Below are 17,620 nucleotides of genomic sequence, written 5' to 3'. Positions count from 1 at the left end.
TATATTAATCTGAAATGATGTTTTTGAAATAAATTTATGATGTGTTCAATAGTTTTGTTACTTAAACATATCGACTGTCTGTTCTAGTTCATAAATTTTAAGTGTTTGATCGAAGAAACAGAAATATGGTTTTGTTATTTAAGTCTTGGTAACGTAGCATAAATTCAGTTAGTGACACTTCAATCTCAAAAATAATTGTAATGACGTTTTCCAGTAGACAAATTAATGTGTCTCTTAAAAGTAGTGTATAAACAATACACATTTAATTGATCATTTCATTTCTAAAAGAATTCTAAATCAAGTGCCAGATAAATTAAACTAAGACACGGTAAGTATTTTTTTTTGTAGCTGAACATTAAATGAGAATCATCAATTTTTGAATATCAGGAAGTAGCATGTGATGATATGTTGTCCGAGAATATTCTCAAGAAATTTTACTAAGAAATAGCAAAAATATGTTTTTGTTTTACTAATACACGAATTTACTCTGAACGTAACCCGTCAGAGATCATTAAATATTCGCTTCTTAATTAAATTTAACTGAAGCGCTAAAGATTTCAACGTTAAATTGATGTTATGAGCTCCTCCCTTTTATTATTGTTATTTCAATCAAAAACTACAAACTAAAAGATATGAAACATGAAAGGACAATGAATACAATTCTTCTCTCCTAATCACCACCGCTGAGTCATCATCAGATCCCACTCTCTCTGAATCTCACAGGTCTTTAGAGGTAAGCTTATCGTAGGAATTTTAATGAGTCTTGCAGGATTATCTTTTAACCCATTTTAGTGAGATAATTTTCTGAAAACCAATCCAAATAGTTTAAATTACATCTTCTTAAAAATCGCATTTTATATACCCATTTAGACCAATCAGATTTGAGCATTTTGACTTACCCGTCAATCGAATCTTGATTTCACAGAAATTCTTCTCGCCGTGCATAAATTATGAGAACCACTTCTATGCGAAGCAATGCAAAAAATGTAAAAAAGATCAAGATATTTCATTATTGAAGGAATTACAATCAAATATGGCCCCTTTCAAGGACAAAATTCGTTAAACTGCTTCCATATATAAGATGTGGAACGAATACACATACAGAGTTCGTACCTGCAATTAATTTGTCAATTATACAATCTAACTTCTTAAAAACAAGGAATTGGGTACTATTTAATGGTTTTTAACAAAATTTTTCGAAAAAATTGGACAGCACTCTAAGACAGTGATGGCGTGGTTTATTTATCGTGTCCGTCTTGTTTCCTTTTGGTTACGAGCAAAGTAGATTCTTGATATTTTAAAATAAAATGCGTTTTTCTACCTGAATCTACCTATTTCGTGTTGGTTTTAATTTCCTGAGATCAAATCAAATTATGTCGTATTATAGCAACCTTCAATTCAAGGGAAAATGAGCTTGTAAAGTTGGTTGCATAAGCATAATGTGAAAAAGAATGTAATAATAAGCCCGACGGAATTGAAAATGCAACACACAATACAAATGTATAGTTAACGTGGATTTTTGTTTTTTCATTTAAAAAAACATAATTAGCTGTGCAGTTTCCTAAATTTTGACATAAATGCCATTCGCTTAGTTAAATGAAATTGTGAAAAAACGAAGAGTTTTGGGAAAATGTTTATTGTCTGCATAAACGTGCAACGGCAGAAACATTTTTATTACATTCCCCATAAATCATAATCATGTCTGTTTTCTCATTGTTCGAATACATTATTTTTAATCGTATTTCAACTTTTTCGTAAATGTCAGTTGTGACAAATAAAATTATTGAATGCAAAGCCGTCATGAATTCATAATTTCATTTTAAAGCAATACGATACTTATTTAAAAGTGCCACGTTAACTTTGGAAATGTATTCTGGGTTGCATTTTCAATTCCGCCGGGTTCATTATCACTGGTGAACTTGGTGAAGTACCTTGTACTCGTATTCTACAGCCTCTCCATTCTCAAACTCGAACATAGGCAATAAGGCAATTAACATTATATTGAACGTTTTTGCAAATTGCTGCTCGCCAACTGAACTTACAGGTAAGGTAATGGTATCAATAGAAAGATGAAATTATTGCTCTTGAAACGATACCAATAATAAGATTAAAGCTGCTATTTTTATTTTAAAATGGTAATTTAAAACTTGGCGATTTTTAAATATGACATGCCATGATTTTCAAATTTGACAGCATTTGTCAAAAAATGTGTTGGCTTAAGTCAGCGTAAAATGAATACTTGCCTAGTTACTCCAATGAACAACGAATTTTTATGGTAAAAACCTTTTATTCATAATCGGTTAGTCTATTTTTTCCTGGTAGGCGGTTGCGCGCGCCATTTACAAAATCCTGTAACGAAATGCGACCTCCCTATTGGTCACTCTATTTCACTAACCAATAGGAAGGTCGCATTTTGTTGCTCATGTTGTTCATATTTTTTCTGTTTTAGTCAACTTTTATTTGGACAGTAGTCTGTTAGTTGACTTATTCAATAATAATAATAACGTGATTCGGAAGTCACGTTAAGCCATTGGTCCCTATTATATTATATTATTGATGTATCGAAATAATGGCATAATACCTATAAACTGAATGCACAATGTTAATTGCCAATGTTCGACTTTGAGAGTGAACACCCGGTACCTATGTGAACGTTGTTTTCAGTGAATAAACACAATAATTACTAATTAAATTCACGCTGCAAAACTGCATTCATACAAAAATACCAGTTTGTGCGATTAATTGATTTCATTTAATTGATTTTATTTTAATTGATCTAAATAGTCGCTTTAATTTATATTTAACTGGGGGCCAGTGCTTCTACCGTTTCACTGTGGTAATTATTTGTTTCAATATATTATCTTGACCTTAACGAAATAATTACATTGTAAATATTCCATAAGATTTTGTGATAATTGAAAGATAAAAATGTACAGCAATAAATAAGTCAAATATAATAAAATAACCGACAATATTATAATTTGAACAATTATCACATGATATTTCTTGAAACCGTTTGCCCATTAATCCCATTATGTTTTACTTTTATCTTTTATTGGCTTAGTTTATTAGAATATAAATTTTAGAAATGAATATAAACATATACCTATACAGGGTCTCCCAGAACTGGCGGACCAAAATAATACGGTGAATTCATCATCTTCTGGGAATAATAGGAAAAATGTTCAAAAAAATCTTAAATAGTGATTAGGAAAGAAGCAATTTAAACTGACCAATGCTGTTGTTGATGTTAAGTTACCTATTAATTAGTTTTCCTGCTTTAGTTGTAACTATGGATACATTTCAAATGATGCATATGCATTGTTGGGTATCCGCATTGTTTGTGCAATGACGGACGTTTTTAGGTTATAGTATTTTTCAGGTTATAGTATTTCTGCTAGGATGTTCCCTATTGGGAAAACGAACTGCGTACTCCTGAGGAGCAACTGTGGCACTCTCATCACTAGGGCCCGGATTTTAGGCAAAATGGACTATTTTTATTTTTTAAGGCACATGTATGAAACTTGTCTATAAATGATTTCTGGCTTAATTAGAGTAATTAGAGCCATATTTGATTCTGCCTATTCGGCCTAAAATGCCCTTTAAATACCTATTTTACCTTTTAACTGCCTGAACATGCCTAAAATGACCAAAAATCAATTTCATTTTTGCGGTTTTTTCCCAATTTTCGAATTCTGGGAAGTTTACGGTATTGAAAATGTAAAAGTGGTACCTCAATAAAATTTACAATGCTTTATGATTTTAAAATTTAAGGAGATGTAATTACTGAAATGTACAAAGTGCAGTACAATACAGGAATTACTTTTTCGCTTTTACGGTTGGGACCATGATGTCAGCGGTAAATACTCCGACAATACCTAAGTACCACAAACCATTAGACTGGACTGGCATAAATTACAGAGTTTATCTGTTTGCCTCTGTTCGAAGGGGTGCAGGTATACGCGGTCTAATGTTTTCTGATACTTAGGTATTTAACGTTTATAAAATGGTCCTTGCCATAAAAACGAAAATTAAAATCCCGAAGTGAAACAATAAGAGAAACCTTAAGGGTGTCATTTTCTAAAAATTTAAGAAATATAAAATTAACCATCTCCTCTGAAATTTGGTGGGAGACGTAAATATAAGCATTACAAATTTGTCATTTCTCGTTTACTTTATCTCCGTGCAGTGGTCGTGTTTCTTGTGAACCTCTTTAAAGTGAACATAATGCCGAAACAAAAAATTAGTTTACGCGAAAAAATATTACAGTGGACAAGCAAGAAAGATTTATATGAAATAAAATCAACCCGAGAAATGTTTTGTAAAGCTTGTGGTAAACTGGTAAGTTAAGCATAATTAAAAATATGTCATTTTATATTTTTTACTTATTTGAAAATTTTATTTTTTGTAGTTTATATGCGAAAAAAAATGTCACTTGCAACAGCATGAGCAAACGGCCATCCATAAAGAGAACATTATGACACCGCTTCGGCAAACGTTGCTGACACAGAACTTGGAGGAATCGGCAAATAGTACATTCAATATGGAACTTTGTAACGTCTTTTTAGCTGCCAATATACCATGGCACAAACTACAAAATCCTGCGTTTCAGAATTTTCTGACAAAATATTGTGGTAGAAAAATTCCGGATGAGTCTACTTTACGGAAAAATTATTTACCAAAATGCTACAAAGATGTATGAACATACTATCTTTTAATATTTAATTTAAAATTATTTTCACTTTTAGACTATTGACCGCATTCGGAATGAGCTGGATCCTTTTAACATATGGGTTTCAGTTGACGAAACAACAGATGCACTTGGGCGATATGTGGCGAATTGTCTGGTTGGGAAACTTTCAGAAGATGAACCTGGAAAATCTTATCTTTTGGCGTCTAAACAATTAGAAAGAACAAATCATGAGACAATAGCTAGATTCGTAAATCAATCTTTAGGTAAGGGTTTTTCACTTTTTTAAATTTATTTTGATTTAAAATTTCTATGCGTAGAAATCTTGTGGAGTACCAGAGTTGTTGCTGAAAAGTTTCTTTTGTTTGTAACGGATGGAGCACCATATATGATAAAATCTGGTAGACACCTTAAGGTGTTTTATCCAAAAATTGTGCATGTCACATGCTTAGCGCATGCTTTAAATCTAGTGGCTGAAAAAATTCGCTATCAATATGAAGATGTGGATAATTTAATTTCGAACGTGAAAAAAATTTTCGTTAAGGCACCTTTGAGAGTTGAAATGTACAAAGAAAAACTAAAAGAAATGCCACTGCCTCCACAGCCAATTTTAACACGATGGGGAACATGGCTTCAGGCTGCTATGTTTTACAGCGAACACTTTGATTCCATTAAAGAAGTAAGTATATAAAAGATAAGCAAATTAATTGATTGTTAAACTGTTTTTAACTACTCACAGGTTGTCATGTCCTTTGATGGAAGTTCTGCTGTTGCTATTCAAAAAGCACAGTCTATAATGAAGAAACCCGGAATAAAAAACCAATTAATTTATGTTCGCAGTAATTTTAAAATAATCTGCGAAAGTATTACTCAATTGGAAAAAAATGGGTTACCTTTAACCGATTCAATCAAAATTGTTGAAAACGTATTTACCTCCCTAAAAAAATCTCCAGGCCCTGTAGCAGCAGTAGCATTAAAAAAACTTGAAGATGTTACTGAAAAAAATCCTGGATACAAATTTCTTCTAGAATTGGCAAGAATTTTTAGAGGTGAAGATGTGCCGGAACATGACACCAAAATGGAAGAAATTTATTACAAATTTGCGCCCATTACCTCTTGCGAGGTAGAAAGAAGTTTTTCAAAATATAAGTCCATTTTGGTGGATAACCGACAATGTTTTAAAGTAGAAAATTTAGAGCAATATCTTGTATGCAATGTAAATACGTAACAATGTAAATAACTAACAAACTTGTAGTATTGTATATTAATTAATAAAAAATAATTAGTAAATATCTTGTTGTGTGTACCTACTTAAAACTTTAAAAACACATTTTTTAATTTAATTAACCACAACTTTAAGGACCTAGTATGGCTTATTTTCAGTTTTTAAGGGACTATTTGCAGTAGTTTAAGGGACTATTTTAGGCACCTATTTCCGACTTTTTAATTGCCTAAAATCCGGGCCCTACTCATCACACTGTCCATATAAGACAAGCATATCAAAATATTCTGAAGCGGTAAACATTACGCGTTTTTAATGATTTGTCAGAATTGTCAGAAATAATTTATTATGACATAATATTCAATTATAATGTCTTTGCAACAATCAAATTTGTTTCGATAGTTACCAATATAATTTTTTAAGGTAATTTTATATCTACACGCGATTGGTCAATTAAAAACGTTCTTATTTTAAAATCCAATGAGGATGGATTTTTAAAAAAACTATCCCACCTCCACCCGGCGGCACGGCAATTTTGCCGGAGTACATACACTATTACGGATATTACTATCAAGTAATAGTGCAGTGCTTATCAACATAATTACCGGCGTCTTGCCTCCGCATTTTGACTTTGTTGTGTATTATGTTCTGTGTCAATGTTAAGGAACTTCCTCACGATGTGACATGAGTATAATAATATACCTTTTTGAATTTCAACTACCAATGTGTTATCTAAATCCAGAATTTTTAAATTTTTAAAAAGAGATTGCGGTACTATTCCCGTTGCTGAAATTACAAGTGGTAAAATCGAAATTTTTTCTAAACACCAAAGATTTCTCATAGCAACGGACAGCTCTAAATATTTATTAATTTTTGTGTTATATGTCTGTGTTATATTATGTGAATTTGGAACAGCTATATCTAAAAGATGTGCTTGCTTTTGTTGTTTATTTAAAATTATAATGTCTGGTCTGTTATGCTTAATATGAATGTCTTTAAAAATATTTTTCCTATTATTCCCAGAAGATAATGATTTCACCGTGTTATTTTGGTCCGCCAGTTCTGGGAGACCCTGTATACCTACTCGTATTACTCTATTAATTATGTTGCCGTGTTGTAGCCAACCATTTCTCATACAGCTCTACAGTTTTTTTTAATTATCTCAACATTTGCTTTCTCCGTTCCCACAGGATTTAAGCTTTCGGGTCGTTGAGCTCCTAAACAAGAACGTCTACCTTTTTGCCAATTAAAATTTGTTTTGTTAACGCGTTATTTGTTCCAATTTGCTGAATCCCTCTCAATGATACTTTCGCAAAGACTATAAGTCAACCTTGAAATTTGGGAAGTAGTTTTCTTAATCCGTTTTCTATTTTTTATGCATTTTTTCAATGAAAAACCCGTATTTCAACTAAAACATCAAAAACAACGTTGAATTTGACGTTTTGCCCTGATCTTTAACCCCTTTTTCAAACGCAGATTTTCCTTAAATTCAAAATTAAAAATTTTAATTTTGAAACTGTTTTCAAAGGTAACTATGTTTATTTATTTTTGAATTAAATTTAAAAAAATGTTTTTGACCATTCTTATGTAAACTATTATTACATGTGATACATCGTTGAATTCAGAAAAAAAACCTCTCTTCAAAAATCATAAAATTAACCCCTGTTATCATTAAAAAAAATCAAGTTATCCTTGTATCTCGAAAACAAATAAAGGTTTAAACTGAAAAAATTGCAAGAAACTCCATTCTAAATCTCAAGGATTTCCGAGAAACCATTCTAGAGATATTTAACTGTTGCCGTACTTTGTAGCGATCCTGTATAAGGTTATGAACAGCGTCGATGCTCGTTCATTGTTGTCAGTTTTATACTAGTTTGTATCATGAGTTTGTAATAGAAGAATTCTGAGACATCCCGGGAAATTCACCAACGTCCAACGTTAAAAAAAAATTAATCAGGGCCTCCCATTAGGCCAAAATAACGTGAAAAGTGTTTATAGGCTGTGCCAAATCCAAATAACCACCACCTGTTAAATTAAGTTGGTGAAAACAAAATTACACTTAGTGTATAATGGCAATTTTGATATTACTAGGATGCTAGCCCAATCAAATCTAAATACACAACGTTGCCAGTTAATTTTCTGGGTAGAATGCAGTGTTGGTGGTTATTTGGTTTTGGCAAAAACTATACATAATAGTATATTATGATACAAGTTTATAAGGAAGCCTTTAAAGTACGCGCGACGGAGTGCTTTTAACGTCGCAAGTGCCAAGTGGCAAGTTTCCTAATAAACTTAAAGTTGACTTTATCTTAACGTGACTTTAATGGATTGTTTCAACAATATGTTTCTATGGTAAATGTAAAGTTTAATTTTAAAGTAACTTTAGGCTGAAATTGGGGGTTAGTTAATGTTTTGTTATTTGGATTTTAGAAACATTCTAGATTCACAGTAAAGCGTTACAGATTGTTTATTTAAATGAGTTGACAAATCAAGTTGTTTTGATTGAATTTTATCTATTAAGTTGTATACGTGCTCATGCATTTGCATTTTTTAATAGAGATGATTAAGTTTACTAAGTGTAAATCAATAATATTTGGAAGTCTGAATTTTGTGCAAACTGGAGCAAATTACATTTACAGCGCCACACTGTAAACGCACACGTCGTAAGCACAATCTAGGAGTAAAAGAATGTAAATTACTGGAAGTAATGTCCCCATTCCGGTTTCCTACAAATTTTGAAGAACATGCAATATGTAAACACGGTGACCCACATAGCCAGCGAGCAATGAATCAGTTTAATTCTTACGATATTAAATAAGGTTGACTGTACATCACTTCCGCAATATTAATTAGGCTCGTTTAACGAAATAATAAAATCATTCCGCTTTTGTAGATTTATTTTGGGAAAGTTCCGCGAAGTGCGTCGTAAATGCAAAACGTACACGGTGTAACATTTTTCGAGACGTTTAGATAACGATCTCAGAAACCAGAAATCAACTCAGAAATCGTGGTAGTACGAGGAGGAACAGTTTTTTATTCAAAATTCGGCGATGGTAAATAAGCACTAATAAAGATAATAATTAATAAAATGTGTAATAACTCGAGTTGATAATGATATAGCAGGAGGGCCCGCGGCTAAATAACAGTACCTGATACCTACTGCAAGTACCGTAGAACCAATCCATGGGCGTAGAACTGGGGCACTCGACGTTTCCGAATTACCCACATAACTCGGTCGAACCGTGCGCTCTTCGATGAACAAAACAAAACCTAGGAATTTGTAATGATCAGGTTCTTGTGTCCGTTTCCCTCCAGGTGCCTCAAAAAATTCCTGTCGAATTAGAGTACCCGGATAAAAATGAATCACGGAGAGGAGCGTACCTGTTCCGGTACCACTTTCTTCATTTCTTCTCCTACGTCACTGTATTTACCGGCTAGCAGAGTAAAGAACTCGTTGCAGTAAAAAGCCTGCTCATTCGGATAGTTTTCGTTCTCGGTGAAGTTCTTGATCGATTAGTGAACGTTAGTTGACACTTCCTTCTTGCAAGCCAACATTGCTATTTCTGTTAGTAGAGAGTTAGCTTCAGTGAAATAAGCAAATGAAAATATGTAAAGTTCCTACGTTTACTTTGTTATTGTTGGCTGTTTATTCCGCATTTTTTGGTTTGTTTTGAAATGTTCTATTCCAGTGATTCAGTGAATTAAGCAGAGTATGGAGTGAAAATAATGACTCGATCTCCGGTCTCTGCCCTGTGATTTTAGTCTCTAAAAGTGAAGTTCAAATAAAGGTAAGGTAATCAATCAGTAATACTCGATAATAATCAATTATTGCATTTAAACCTGTTGCCATATTTATCAGTTTTAACAACTAAAAAACACTTCATGACATTTTACTGTTCGAAATTGTTGTCAGAGAATTGTAACAAACGGAAAACGTCTTTTGATATTATTTTTAAATGTACATTTAAAGGATATTATTACCCCTTTACATATTTTTTCAAGGTATGTATCTCTTTTTTTGCATTCTTCGATGTTCGATGTTCTTCAATGTCTCTGTTTCTAATAATTATAGACTTGTAGACTTACAAATTTTTATTAAATTCTTAATCCAAAGAACACAAATGGAGTTTTTTCAACAAATGTACAATTTCGATTATGTTGTATGAATAATTATGCTTTCAAACAGATTTTTTTATTTTTATTTTTCAAATAAAGTAAATACTAAATTGGCATCATGAGAACTTTACGCTGTCCACGTAATAACATATTCCTTCACTTTCAGTTTCGTTAAATGTGAAATCAATTATACATTTTACAGAATAATGTTATCATTTATACCTACCATTCATTAACAACCATTTTTAAAAGAACATTACCTATGTTTTCATGTTTCCTGACATAAGAAACCATATAGAACATGGGTATGTCACAAGATATTTCAGATGTTTTTTAACTTGACAAATGAAATAGATTCGGTGAAAATCTTTTTGCCATAGACCGAGTAATGACCCATACGTATAATATCCACTTAACAAGTCTACAAACCAATTTTGACAAAAATTTAAAAGGTGTAATTATTACTGTTGTCTGATAGAATTTTTTAAATTGTTGTTTTTACGAGTCCATTTCTAAATCGAAAAAACAAAACCGTCCTTTTTGTTCGACGAAACTGGTTCCCAACTAACTCAGGCTTGTAAATTACTCAAACAGGAAAAAAATATATAAACCACCTTGAAAGAGGCGTCATTGGGACGAACCCAATGGTGGAGGTGCAAAATCAAAACAAGTGTTTCGATAAACCTTGAAATGAATCAGTCAATTCGTGGACCCGACTCTTTGGGCTTCAGCTGACGGAGGCTGCAACCTGGGCTATTCCTCTGACGGCTATTGGAGAAAATATTTTTGTCCGAAGAAATTTCGGCTATTCGCTAATAGCGCACTCATGGTTATGACACTATGGCGTGTCCCAAAGAACCAGTAAACTACATATTCACGAAGGCACCGTGGTAATGTAGCGGTACTCGTGACCAAATCGACGATATATGTCACGAGGAGTTGTCGAGACTATTCACAACTCTACTCACATTTGCATAGACTGTTGTCCAATCCCGTTAAGCATCTCCTTGTGAATTAAAAAAAGCACATTCCTGCACTCATTTTTTTCTGTTTTGATGTCCAACACCGGTTCGCAGGCACCAATATTATTAATAAGTGCAAAATCTTAGAATATCACGGAAAAGGTGACCGAAATTAGCCTACTATACCTAACTTGTGCCAAACTATCATCTTTGACAGTTACAGGTTACAGAGGATATAGCCAAATCAAACGCATCAAAACTTCTGTACATAAAAGTTATTTAATTTTGACATTTTAAAGTTGCCTATACTGCAGGGTTATAGTACCGTGTGAACAACAATTAAGTACTGATGGAGTTGGCAATAAATTCTGGTGACTTCTATGTCATGTTCCAACGAGAAAACCATTTTATTAATAAAAGAATACAAAAACCAAGACGTTTAAATATGAAATGTATACCAGCTGTCAATAGTGTCAATAAAACAAACCGAAATAGGTACTATTCCGGACACGGAATCTTGGCCATAACTGACATTTAACTGACAAATATGTGTGAACTGGCCTTTATTGAATATAACCCAACTTTTGACTCGATAATGCCATTTCCTTGCTTTTTTGATGTCAGAATAAAAACTTCAAAGTGATTTTTAATAATTGACATTTATTAATGACGCTAATGATTGGTTTACATCATGTTTTTTAGAAATGTCAAAAAAATGTTGGCCAAGATTCCGTGTCCGAAATAGTACAATTCAGTCTTGAAAATTTCATGTAAAAATTTTTATTGCCAACTGAAACAGTTATTGTTGCTCACCCTGTATTTTTACCCCTAATAGAAATATTGACTAAAATCATAAATCACACCAACAAAGAAACAGTTTACAATCCACTTACAGGTACTTGCACTTACGGGTAGGAAATCGGCCATCTTTGCCCGTTGGATGCCACCAAATATTTGGCTGAGGTTATTTAACACCCCACTATAAATTACCGGATGGGGTGCTTTAAGATCTGTTTCTTTGTTGGTATGATTTATGACTTTAATCAATATTTTTATTCGGGGTAAAAATACTATAAACCAAACAAATTCATTTTTGTTGTGTTGACATTTGAACCACTAACACGTCTGTAAAAATGGAACTTGTATCATGACCCCAAACAACCTTACAGAATCCGCGAGATTTCGACATAATGTATTTTTTAACATCACATCCGCAATTGCACTTGGTCATGTGACCAAATTTCAACTGGACGTAGATCCGCTGTTAGCGCCCACTGACGTGTCAATTCAAATTTTTTACTTTCACCTGACTTTCCTGTACCATTGAATAAATTTAACGGTGTTTGCCAATAATTCATTTAGATCTCTCGCCGTTTTCAAAAGGATCACCCGACTAGTGTCAGTGGAGTAGGTTAATCCACGCTACATTAACCAATTGTAACAATGGCCGAAGAATTGATGTGGTGCTCTTGAGAGAGATTAATGATTACTCGGTGTCAATGAATAATTTAGGAAACAATGGACCAATCCCAAACTTTCTCCGGATAAAAAGGAGATCAAAATTTGACAGGAGAGTTCCCATAAGCTGCAACAATAAAAATGAACGTCTAAACAGTGCAACCGCGGTTACTTTTACAATTACAGTTATGGTAAATTGCGATCTTACTTTGCACTATCTCGAGCAGTAAACGCACGCAAGTGAACACGAAACAGTTGGGGCTCTTGAAAATGTATTCGATCTCGAGTAACTGTACACGGTGGCGATGCTAAAATAATTATACACTTAACGCGAGCATTTTTAAGTAGTGCATAAAACATCATAACAGTATAATGTAATTGTTACACAATTAATTACAAGCCGTGAATTAAGCGCGCGTTAATTCGGTGGCACCACGATGATGGTTTATTAAATTCCTTTTACTTCCCCATGAAGAGACAAGTAGGTCAACAGACTCGAGCAAGGTAATCACGTAACCTTGACCAAGCTAAACTTCCTAAACATGTTTGGAAGCACACATTTAATCAACGTCTCCCGTTATTCAACACCTACAATTTGACATTCTTGAACGGCGAGCCAAAACATTGCCGCAAATAGGCCAAATGAACTGAATAAGTCACAAATCAAAGCGAATCGAACGGTTTCTGTCACCAAAGATCCAAATATACCTTCATTTCGTAAATACGTTTGCGTTTTGCGTCGCCCTCGATTACTGAATGTGTGATTTCTTTATGTTTTAGTAATCATGGAGCTACGGTACGTCGTACTGACTATTGTGAAGATCTTAATCTCTGTACCTGCGATTGTTCTGCAACAGTCACTTCTAACTGATGGTGCCGCTCTAATGGGAGGACACTTGGATAATAAAAATAATTCCATCAGCAACGTTACCCGTCCTGTCACTCAAGAAATAATCGCCAATGCTACGGTTAGTACCGTTTGATCTTTACTCGCACAGTTACAGTTCTAAATATTGTCGATTGCTGCAGGACGAAAGTGGCGGTAAAGCTGTTCCAACGGCGAGTCAAGACTCTGAAGAAATACCTGATCCATCTCCGTTGGTACTCCCTGGCTATAATTTACCTGAAAACATATTCAACAAAGGGAAGCCTTTCTACTTGGAGAAGGACCCCCTAACTGGAAAAATCGACTTCGACAGCAAAACCTCTTCTCTCAAGTTGGACGAAGAATTGTACGACTACGTGGACGAAGAACCCAGTTCCAACATATACGACAAGGCCAATATCGACAGAAAGGACGGCAGTTTGGGAAGTCACAGACCCAGCGACATCAACCAGCTAACGCCGAATTTTCACGACTTCTTGAACCTTCCAGTCAAATACAATTCGGACAAGTACGTCTACCCGCTGATCTCCAGTTCTTACGCTAACACGAAAATACAAGGAAATGTCAACAAGTACTACAACCACAAAGACTACAATGTTAAAACGTCGACGTTTAAACCGACTGGAAGTCCCACCTATTACAGTTCCCCCAAGAACTATTTCAATAGCGCCAAAACCACGCAAACAACAACTACTACCACGTCCACGACGACTCCTAAACCCACAACTCAGATTTATCTGACGTCGACTTCTCCGAATTTGATGAGCAGTGGAATCAACCATCCGAGTTTTCACGAGGACTTTGCGGATTACTACCAGGAGACTGAGAAACCTAGTCAAGTGTATTTGACCACGAAGAACGTAAACAGCATTTATTTGACGACGAAAGCACCAATGACCACTACAAGACGTGTGTTGAGTATTTTCGAACAGTTGTTCGGAGATTACGAAGATACGATGACGTCTACTGAGAGGACGAAGCCTCTGATGTCATCACCGACACTTTTTGGCAACCTGCCTTCTAATAAAAATGACAAGAACAAGTACGAAGTAGAGATCAAAACCGAGAAACCTTCTTTTACTACTCCTGGTCAAGTGCACTACCATAACTCCCACGCGGGACCCAACGTGTTGAGTGGTACCAACATGGGGCTAGAATCGGCGTCGTACGAGTATGAAGATGAGTACAGTGAGAAGGAACATGAAGATAATTTAGCTTTGGAAAGTAAACCGTTTAAAGAAGTGCAAAATGTGGATAAAACTAGTACTGTCGCACCAAGTACGACTAGCACTAGACCAACAACTACTACTAGTACTAGTACGACGACGACTACGACAACTCAGGCGAGCTCTACTAAAGTGCATGAAGTGTATGACGAGTACGACTATCAAGAAAGAGAAAATCTAGCGACAAAATTGAGTGTCACGCCAACACCACCGCCTTCTAGTACTGTTAAAGTGACGTCGCTGCCGCTTGGCGAGAACCACATAACTAGTCTGAACAACCATCAACCGATCATTGTGGCCACGCAGAATTTACGGGAACAGTTGAATAACGAGAAGGTGGTACCGAAACCCTTTGGTTTTGAGAAGCCTCCGCAGCAACCTCCCAGCACTAGTAACATTCATATAGCTCCGGATCAAGACATGGTTTCTTTTGTGGTGGGTCATCACCAAAACGTGGAAGGAGGGCAGTATGTTGGTACTTCACTGAAAGAAAGTCCGTATGACAGCAACCCGTTCAGGCCGTTGTACGGTCAACAGGCCCAGTACAGCAAAGACACTGTCAGCTACAGTATTCAGACGTCACCAGAAGTGTACAAGCCTGTACAGAACTTCCCGCCAGCAGCTAGCTCTGTGACGATTCAGCCGCAAAAAAATTCAGAAGCCTCGCTGGCTATCGGCGTACCAATAAACAACTTGCAACAAGTGCCTGGTCAAGTGGTGGACGAGAAACTCGAAATGGAAGACGATCAAATTGAGTTTCCTAAAGGTACTGGGACCAAAGTGGTCTTCCCGGATGATAAACCAGCTGCGATCGGAAGTTTGGTACCACCTTTGTCGCAACCCGCACCGAACAGAGAGGTACTTCAGTTGAGTTCTAAACCCATGTATCATCAACTGCCGAGCGACCTGACCCCACCGAAAGAAAAAGAAGTAGTACCCCTTTCGGCGACTAGACTGGAGAGGCCACGGCCTCCTTGGGACCCGAGACCGGGACACTTCTACACCGGCAAACCTGAGTACGTGAGGCCTCCAAGGCCGCCACCGGAGATTGCATACAAAAGAATTGACAATTTGCCCAATATCTTGCCGCAGTTTCGGCCCAACATGAAACCCAATGGTCCTCCTCTTTACCTGAACAGACAACCACTTCTAGATCGACCTTCAAACAGACCCGTCGGGTTCTTTGAGAAGTTGCAACCTCCGCCACCGCCGAAAAATCTTCACAATTTAAGAAAGATCCCTCCACTGCCGCCACAAAGTCTTGATCAGGTCAGACCTGCTATCGCTGAAGACCGAATAATAAACGAAGCCCCGAAGAAGCCCTTGCAGGATCAATACAGTTTTTACCAACTACCCCCCAAGGTGCCAATTCTGGCGAACAGGAGAATCGCCAATTTGGATGGTGACGTGGAAACTTTGCAGATGATTCAGGCGAAAAAAATGGACAAGAAAGAAATTTTACCGGAAGTAGTTCCGGAAAAAGTGGAGGGGGGGACTGACAAACCCTTGTATGTAGTTTACCCCGTGAATACTCCTCCAATCAAGTTGGACGTGATTGATTCAAATAATAAAGAAAGTGTCGTGATTGGGACCAGGGCGGAACTACCCTTGCCCCCGTCAAAAATCGGCCAAAACTTCGACTACGCACAAAATCCCATTTTTAATCCGAAAGACAGGAACGATGCTCCCATTTTGAAGCCTCACTCTAAGCCGCCCACGTTCCCGATAAAATCAGATTTTCCCTATCCCCTGGAGAGGCCGGACCCCTCGATTCTAAACCTCGCAGTTCCAGAAATCCCCTCCAACAACGGAAACAATTTGGAAGATCTTGACAGCAACTTTGTTTCCACTAACAACCAGTGGAACACGATCGGGGAGAATGTCGAATCCAGGGTCGTGAACGGGTTAAAATCGCAAAACTCCAATCAAATCTCGGTCACTCTGAAAACCTACACCGACAAACCAATAGCTGTCGCGTACACGCCTACGGAGCCGCACGACAAGTACGACCCCGATAAATACTCGATGCCCAATTACGGCAGTCCCGTCATTCCCGAGATCAGGCCGGGAACTGTTGATAATGCCGAATTGGGTCAGGGAAACCCCGACAACGAATTTACTGTGAGCGCTGTAATGCACACGCACCCGCAAATCGAATCGGCGATCAGAAACAAACAAAAATACTCGAAGGAGGGTCACAATAACCACAAGAGTGACACCGAGAGTGCTCCGAATATCCATCAGTTGGACTTCCAGGCACCCTTCCAAGCCAGCGTTAATATCGACTCGATGTCGCAAGGGTGGTCCGTCGTCAGGGACAGGAATAAGTCGACCACCGAACTTGGAGAAGAAGTTACTACTTTACCACTGGCCACCACTAGCGAATTCGATATTGAGAATTTTAAGCCGCAACTGATCGGAGGCTTCAAACCGATCTATAATTACCCGGAGGAGCCGGACAAAACGAAAGAGGCGGAAGTGAGTGAAAGAGAAGAGTGATAGTGAAATTATTAACAAATGAGGACCACGTGATTCAAAAGTTAGTAAATTATAATCTAGTGACTCGGGTGAATGGAAGGGGGTTGTGACGGTATCCAATTGTTTAAGACTGAGTGTGGATACTTCGCAATTTATTAGGCATAAACACATTATTTTAAGAATTGTATGTTTTCGATAGGTAAAATCGCTAGATTTAAGAGACTGGAAGACTCTCTGTTGTTTACCATGCGACCTTTTATATGAAGAACAGATAGTCTAATTTATGAATAAGTATTTATTTATTTATTGTTTAATTTATTCAAAAATATATTTTTTAATAAAAATGACCATAACATTTCGAGTATTATTGAATTTCTTAGTTCAAAAATAAATAAAATTAAAAAATCGGCGTGGCCCGTGTGGCGTGGCGTTAACTGGTTTATGACTTCATTTCTCCGCCTGATTATTTCTCCAATTTTGTTGTACCTCTCCGTGTCGTTCGCGTCATTTAAATGAGCTATGACCCTTTTTCTTTTTTTGCAGCACGTGCCGCTTTAATGCGTGTCTCGGCTAAACCGTTAG

General features: G+C 36.2%; 2 protein-coding genes and 1 long non-coding RNA gene across 5 annotated transcripts; 2 read left to right on the top strand and 1 right to left on the bottom strand.

Moving 5' to 3' along the window:
• The first annotated feature begins 106 nt into the window (after positions 1–106).
• LOC138123951 (serine protease filzig) lies at positions 107–17,393 on the top strand. Of its 3 annotated transcripts, none has more exons than XM_069038832.1 (3): positions 107–328; positions 13,229–13,416; positions 13,478–17,393. In XM_069038832.1, exons 2-3 carry the CDS (start codon positions 13,234–13,236, stop codon positions 17,057–17,059), a joined length of 3,765 nt encoding a protein of 1,254 aa, XP_068894933.1. In that variant the 5' UTR covers positions 107–328; positions 13,229–13,233; the 3' UTR covers positions 17,060–17,393. The 3 variants fall into 3 exon arrangements, with proteins under 3 accessions (XP_068894933.1, XP_068894922.1, XP_068894942.1); XM_069038821.1 differs by lacking the exon at positions 107–328 and adding an exon at positions 9,305–9,700; XM_069038841.1 differs by lacking the exon at positions 107–328 and adding an exon at positions 12,826–12,952.
• On the top strand, positions 4,028–5,982 carry LOC138124010 (uncharacterized). The gene is made up of 5 exons (XM_069038938.1): positions 4,028–4,341; positions 4,412–4,696; positions 4,749–4,956; positions 5,011–5,369; positions 5,430–5,982. The coding sequence occupies exons 1-5, from the start codon at positions 4,228–4,230 to the stop codon at positions 5,916–5,918; spliced, it is 1,455 nt and encodes a 484-aa protein (XP_068895039.1). The 5' UTR covers positions 4,028–4,227; the 3' UTR covers positions 5,919–5,982.
• On the bottom strand, positions 11,631–12,766 carry LOC138124075 (uncharacterized). Its single transcript, XR_011156996.1, has 2 exons — positions 12,657–12,766; positions 11,631–12,575 (listed from the first exon to the last, which is right to left on the bottom strand). It is a non-coding gene; the product is annotated as an uncharacterized lncRNA (long non-coding RNA).
• Positions 17,394–17,620: the final 227 nt, after the last annotated feature.

This window comes from Tenebrio molitor, chromosome 1, assembly GCF_963966145.1.
Source record: "Tenebrio molitor chromosome 1, icTenMoli1.1, whole genome shotgun sequence".
In the NCBI taxonomy this organism is placed as follows: Eukaryota; Metazoa; Arthropoda; class Insecta; order Coleoptera; family Tenebrionidae; genus Tenebrio; species Tenebrio molitor.
The sequence above is the reverse complement of the archived record's forward strand: the minus strand, read 5'-3'. Positions and strand labels throughout refer to the sequence as shown.

Excerpts from the sequence above, each read along its gene's own strand:
- LOC138123951 (XM_069038832.1), top strand. The coding sequence starts at position 13,234 with ATGGAGCTACGGTACGTCGTACTGACTATTGTGAAGATCTTAATCTCT. Across the intron at positions 13,417-13,477 it reads AAATAATCGCCAATGCTACG|GACGAAAGTGGCGGTAAAGC; the intron begins GTTAGTACCGTT and ends CGATTGCTGCAG.
- LOC138124010 (XM_069038938.1), top strand. The coding sequence starts at position 4,228 with ATGCCGAAACAAAAAATTAGTTTACGCGAAAAAATATTACAGTGGACA. Across the intron at positions 4,957-5,010 it reads ATTCGTAAATCAATCTTTAG|AAATCTTGTGGAGTACCAGA; the intron begins GTAAGGGTTTTT and ends TTCTATGCGTAG. Across the intron at positions 5,370-5,429 it reads ACTTTGATTCCATTAAAGAA|GTTGTCATGTCCTTTGATGG; the intron begins GTAAGTATATAA and ends AACTACTCACAG.